Genomic DNA, 6502 nt, shown 5'->3' on the forward strand with positions numbered 1-6502 from the left:
TGTGTGTGTGTATGGTGGAGCCATTGTGTGTGTGTGTGTGTGTGTGTGTCCCTCCTCAAGAGAATGGTGGAGCCATTGCGTGTGTGTGTGTGTATGTGTGTCAACGGAAATCAATGAGAGCACTGAAAACTATGCCGGTTTGAAACTAAAACTGATTCTGAAAAAAATAATCAAAATTCTGTTTCGATAGTATTTGTCGAGTTGTACGGTTTTGTTTTGGTTTTTTGGTGAGTTTTTCAGTTTTGTTTGGTTGGTTTTAAGCACTGTGTTTTTCCCCAACTCGAAAAGGATGTTACACTGAAGGAGTTCTGAAGGCACTGGGTTTCACTCAAGGACTGGACAGACAACAGTTGTTTCCGTTTTTGGTCTTTCCTCTTTTTTTTCTTTTTATTTAGAATATAGAGCACAAGTCCAAAGGTTTGCAACGGTTAGCCCTTAGTCCTTAGCCCTTAGGTAAAAAACCTAAGATAAACAGACATGAAGATACACAGAGCAGTAGTTAGTTGTCACTTGAAAATGTGCAAAATGCAATAAATGTGCAAAATGCAAATACATGGATGAAATGTGCAAATATGTTATAATCCTGTGCAAAGTGAGTATACATTAGATTGAACATGAGCAACCCCACTATGAAATATGAAGCGCCCGTGCGCAACTGGAGATGCGTGGTTAAAAGAGTTACAGCTATTTCACTGGGACCACAATTAATAGACTGCAAAGTCTCAGATGCAATGCGCCCAGGCCATTAAGCTTTCGTCCCGTTTTTAACCAACATTAAAACACTACAATGGTGACAATCAGTGCAAACGCCAAGCTCCAAACATGCCGACCGTATACGCCACAAATTCAACCAAACGAGTCAAGCGCTTACCGGCAGCCTCTCCAATTTTCAGCGTTACGTTCCTGCACAGCACTTTTTCCAAACTGAGAGCAAGCACAGTTTAATTTCCGTGTTACTCTCACCAGTGTGTCTCACCAACTAAACGCCAACCAGATAAATAAGCACCTGTGAGCTGAATGCAGCACAACCAAATCAGTAGAACCGCGGACAGCTGACACTCATTAGTTGACTCGCGCTTCTCTTAATCTTAATAAACTCTCATTTACCGCGGCTAACACACCACCTATTTTTTCTATTTAATTTTTCTGTTTTTAATTTTTCCCGTGCATTTTCCCTGTGGATTTAAACAAACCGCTGCAGACCTAGTCTGACGCGACACCCACAAACACACACACACACACGCACACACCTGCTTTTTTTCCTGTGAATTCAAACCAAAACGCTGCAGACCTAGTCTGACGCGACACCTCCCACTCGAGCTTCCTGTGCCTAGACAGGAAGGTCGCACCCAAAAAGCCCTACATCACCATTAGGGGCACTGCTCCTCAACAGGCAATAAAACTATGAGCCGCCTAACATCTCTGCGCAGTACCACACAGTTGCGTAACTCTTTCCGGTCACCAGAGGTGTGGACTGCTGGTTGCTGAGGGTGAACTGAGACACAGCTGCCTGTGGTGACAAGAACTTCAGCATCTCTAACGATGCCCTTTGGGTCAGAGGATACGGTGACGACTCGACCAAGTCTAAATTGCCCCCGCAAGGCATTCTGATCGCAGAGCCAAACAATGTCACCAACAGAAACATTTCTTTCTGCGGTGTGCCACTTGGACCTGACGAACAGGTTGGGGCCTGCGAGCTGGGACCAGGCTTTCCAGAACTCGTTGACCTGGGTTTGGATCTCTCGGAGCCGTTTGTAGGGGTAGTTCTGGAAGTCAAAGGACTTGAGGTCACCAGTCTGCGATGCTCGACCAAGGAGGAGAGAGTTTGGCGTCACGTAATGAACGCGGTCCTCCCGACTCTGCACTCTTGCATCAATAGGCCGCTCATTTGCCAGGTTTGCTGCCATCTGGAGGGCTGTGAGGAACTCGCTGAAGGTGAGGTTTGCCTGGGTGCTCAGACTTTGAAGGGCTCTCTTTGTGATCTTTACGGCAGCTTCTGCAGCTCCATTTCGATGCGGTGAATCGGCAGGGAGCACTTTCCATGTCCAGCTTGTCCCATTCTTCACAGCATACTCTTCCAGGTTTGGCATGTATTGGCTACCCAGGAAACTGTAAAGGTCTTCCAGCAGAGACTTTGCACCAACAAAGTTGGTTCCAGGGTCTGACCAGACCTTGGTGGGGTGCCCTCTGATGGCGGTGAACCTTTGGTAGGCCATGAGGAAGCTTTCTGTTGAAAGGCTGTTGACAAGGTCGATATGCAGAGCCCGGCTTGCCATGCAGCAGAAGACGACTCCCCAGACTTTCATGGAGACTCTTCTTTTGATGTCATCTCTGACCAGGTAAGGTCCGAACAGGTCGACTGATATGAATTGGAACGGCGCAGCAGGTCTTGCCCTTTCTACAGGTAGGTCACCCATCACTTGTTGGCAGACTTGAGCTCTGGCCTTTTTGCAGTGGATGCACTTATTGATGACTTGTTGAGCCAGTCTCCTGCCTTGCACAACACAAGCCATTTGCCGCATTCTTAGTAGAGTGCCAGCAACTCCTTCATGGCCTTCTTGGTGACTTTGGCGTGCCAGCAGAGTCCCCAACCAGGTGTTGAAGGGGATCAGTGGAACAGCACGGCCATCTTCTTTAAAGTGCTGGACCCTGCCACCGCACAGCAACAGCCCGCTGGCTTCGTCCCTGTACGCGACCAGCCGGTTTGTTGTGGTGTCAGGGAAGGTAGCTCCTTCTTGTGCCGCAAGGCAGAGGTCTCGGAAGGAGTCTTCTCTCTCGGCCACAGTGACTGTACCGGTCATTTGGACTGCCTCCCACTTTGGTTTCCCCCGGGCTTCGAGACTGAGAAATTTCTTTGCGGCCCTCCAGACCAGTGCAAGAGACTTTACCAGTCTGGTTAGGCTGCTGAACCGCTGGATTTCCACCAGATTTGTGACAGCCGACCCAGCAGGAGGCCTGTGCAGATTAGTGGGGTTTGAGCTTGGTTCCGTCTTGGGTTCCTTCTTTGCTCCAGATCGGGTCAGTGCAGCAACGAATGCCTTCTTCTGGATGCGCATGATGTTCTCTCTGGCTTCCACAGCAACATCTTTTGCAGATTTCACGGGCCACTCACGCTCGGGGAGGCTCAGAAACTTGGGACCAAGCTGCCATTCAGTGTCTTCGTCCAGCTCCTCCGGGCTTGCCCCTCTTGAGATAATATCTGCGATGTTGAGTGGCCCAGGAATCCACCGCCAGTCTTGGACGTTTGTGCTGCCTTGGATTTCTCCAATTCTATTGGCAAAAAACGTTTGGTAGCCGTAGCTCTCACGTTGGATGGCCCCCAGGACTGTCCGGCTGTCGATCAGGTGGTACCACTTTTCCACACGAATACTACAGTGCTTCTGGAAGTACTTCTTTAGACGGCCAGCGTAGACGGCACCGCAGACTTCAGCCTTGACAGCGTCGCCCTTGTGGTCTAGAGGAGTCAACCTGGCTTTGGCTTCGACCAGTCGTAGGGTCACAGTGTGTGCCATTTCCCACCGTAGGTACAGTACAGCACCATAGGAACGCTCGCTGCCATCGGAGAAGGTGATACCGCAGGGTTTGGCACAAGAGTCAGGTGGTGTCAAGGCTCTAGTGAACTTCACCCGACTGAGCTCAGCGTAGTCTTCAAAGAGGCAGACGGCGTCTTCCCGAAGGCCCTCGGACAAAGGTGCGTCCCATGTATCCTCAGCTGGACTGTACTTAACTCTTGCCTCCTGGAATGCTCTTCTTACCAGGATGGCTCCCTTCTGCTTGACCGGTGCTGCAAGGCCGAGGGGATCGTACAGCCCAGAGACTTGACTGAGGAGCTCTCGCCGGGTAAGTGGATTTGGTGCCTGGGCCCTGACTTCCTCTTTTGACAGGTTTACTCCTAGCCGCATTTTCTTCTTCTTTTTGGAGAAGTTCACAGCCACCATTAGGTGAAGCTTGTCGTGCTCTGGATCGTACCCAAGACCTAGGGCTTTGTTGTTCTCCTCTGAGAGTTGGTTTAGGAGGACCATCACTGAGGGTTCTTTCTTCTGGGGGTCACCTGGTTCTGACCTCCCACTTTGGACCATCACTGAGGGTCCTTTCTTCTGGGGGTCACCTGGTTCTGACCTCCCACTTTGGCCTGAGTAGACCCATGGCTTCATATAGAATCCACCAGCTTCCAGGATGTGCTCAACGTTTGCCGTGATTTGCTTGAGCTTGTTCAGGTTGTCATTCGAGACCAAGATGTCATCGACGTACGCGTCTTGCTCCAGCACTCGACGCTCTTCTGCGAGATGGTGGAACATGGGCAAATTTGCAGTTTCCCGCATGGCGACTTGTGCGATACAGCCTGCTGGTTTGTCACCAATGTTGACCCTCGTGATGGCATATTCCTGGATGTCCTCCTCCTCAGAGTCTCTCCACAGGAAGCGGTGGAGATGCACTTCTTGGTCCTCAAGCCATACAGAATTGTACTTTTTTTTTTATGTCCCCAAGTGCGGCGAAGACCCCTTGCCGGAATCGGATGAGGACAGCACGAATGTCGTTAAGGACGTCTGGACCTTTGAGGAGTAGGTCATTCAGGCTCTGGCCCTTGAATTTCTGACTACTATTCCAGACCAAACGGACTGGTGTAGTCACAGAGTGCGGATTTGGAGCAATCAAGTGGCTGATGTACCACACAGGCCCAGTCCAGCTTGCCGAATATTCTTTGGACAGTTTGACTGCAGCTCTCCGGTCGACCATCTCATGGACTTGAGCTTTGTAGGCCGCCTTCCATTTTGGCTCCTTTGCCAACTGTTTTTCTGTCCTCAGGAATGTTGCTTCGACAGCTCTCCTGTTGTTCGGCAGTGTTGCTGGGTCTTCCACCCAGGGGTATTTGGCATGCCAGTGTGGTTTCTCGCTGTGGCGATCTCCGGTGGTGTATGTCAGTCCACTCTTTATTTGCTCCAGTTCTCGCTCCTCTGAGATTGACATCTCCTTCCCTCCAGGCTGGCAATTTCCACACCTGCAGCCGCCGCACCTGGGCTCGCACGTGGCCCCGATGCTGTCCCACTTCCACCAGGTCATGAAGTCTCGACTGGCAGAAGATGTAGTGGCTTGGGCAAGTTGAGGTGGCTGGACTGGGCCGTGGGTGATCTCTCTGTACCCTACAGCTGCTGTGCGCATGGAGCGAGCAAAGTGGGTTCTGGACCCGTGGGCAGTGATTTTGACTTCCTCCAAGAGGTCTGGATGAGAGCCGCCCACTGTTTTCCCGAGGGGGCCATCCCACAGGACAAGGTCACCGATAGAGCGCACCTTTTGAGGGACGAGTTGCCCTTCTTTGTGGCTGATGAGCAGCTCGATCTTGGTGGGACGGACCAGTTCATGGAGAGGGACGTCGGTGAATAGTTTCTGCAGAGTTTTGGGTGGCACATGACTACGGACCTTTGCGATCCTGTCCAGCCCGTAGCACACGAGCTGGTGGGATCTGAGGGTTCCTTTTGAAGTTGAGACCCGGATCTTCAGGAGGTAACGCTTGGTCTCCACTGTCACCTGCATCCCACCGACTCCATGGACTATGAGCGTCACAACCTCACTCCTCAAATTCAGCTCACCAGCAGCTTCATGAGTTATGTAATTTGTGTCGGACGCCAAGTCTATTAACGTCCCAATCTTTTGGCCAGCGTTTGCGGTGACTTCCAGGATCATCATGATGACAGGGAACTCCTCAAGGCCATTTTCTGCCAGCAGACCCCTCCCTGGCACTTCAGAGGTGGACGTCTTGGCGACAGAGTTGCAGAACGCGTTCCGACATCGCTGAGCAAGGTCGGGGGCCAGGCTCCTCAGGAACTCTTCTTGGGCCTCTGTGCCCTTTTTCCCTCCACCTTGTGCTGGACTGGGCTTTGGCCGCCGTGGCCCATCGCCTTGGCTTCCAGCTTTGGGACAGAGGTAGAAGTGATGACCCAGGCCTGGAGCACCCTTACACTCCTCGTTCTTGCACAGGAAGGTGGTCTTGCACTCTGCGTAAACGTCGTGGACCTCGAGACACCTCCCACATGCGCCGATCCGCTCAACTGCTTCCTTCTTCTCAGGTACTTTGAGAGTTTTGAATTTTTTGCAGTAGTACAGCTTTTTTCTGTGGCCCCTCTCTCCACAGACAACGCAGGGTGCTTGGGTGCTTTGGGAGTTGGTGGTCTTTGTGTGCGCATGCCTTTGTGGGACTCTAATGTCTCTCCTGCTGGGTTCATCATCCTTCAGTTGGTCTAGCTGCTCATAAATCTTCTCCTGACTTCTCAGGAACTTGAGGAGCATGTCAAACCTGTCTTCCGGGGAGGCGTCTTCAGAGTCTTCCTCTTCTGCCACATGGAGCAGCCATTCTTTCTTTAGGCCCTCTGGCAGCTTACTTTCCAGGGACTTCGTGACGAGTGGGTTCTTTAGAGCGCCAGTGTTTCCCAGTGCACTGAGGTCGTACAGGGCCCTTTCCACGATTTGGATTAAGTCCACAATCTTCCTAGGTTGGTGACTTTTT

At 51.4% G+C, this 6502-nt stretch overlaps 1 protein-coding gene across 1 annotated transcript; it reads right to left on the reverse strand.

Annotated features, from left to right (window-relative positions):
- Positions 1-209: 209 nt before the first annotated feature.
- LOC130383090 (uncharacterized) lies at positions 210-2505 on the reverse strand. The gene is made up of 2 exons (XM_056591135.1): positions 872-2505; positions 210-462 (listed from the first exon to the last, which is right to left on the reverse strand). Exon 1 carries the CDS (start codon positions 2415-2417, stop codon positions 1371-1373), a length of 1047 nt encoding a protein of 348 aa, XP_056447110.1. The 5' UTR covers positions 2418-2505; the 3' UTR covers positions 210-462; positions 872-1370.
- Positions 2506-6502: the final 3997 nt, after the last annotated feature.

This window comes from Gadus chalcogrammus, chromosome 5 (assembly GCF_026213295.1).
Source record: "Gadus chalcogrammus isolate NIFS_2021 chromosome 5, NIFS_Gcha_1.0, whole genome shotgun sequence".
Classification (NCBI taxonomy): Eukaryota; Metazoa; Chordata; class Actinopteri; order Gadiformes; family Gadidae; genus Gadus; species Gadus chalcogrammus.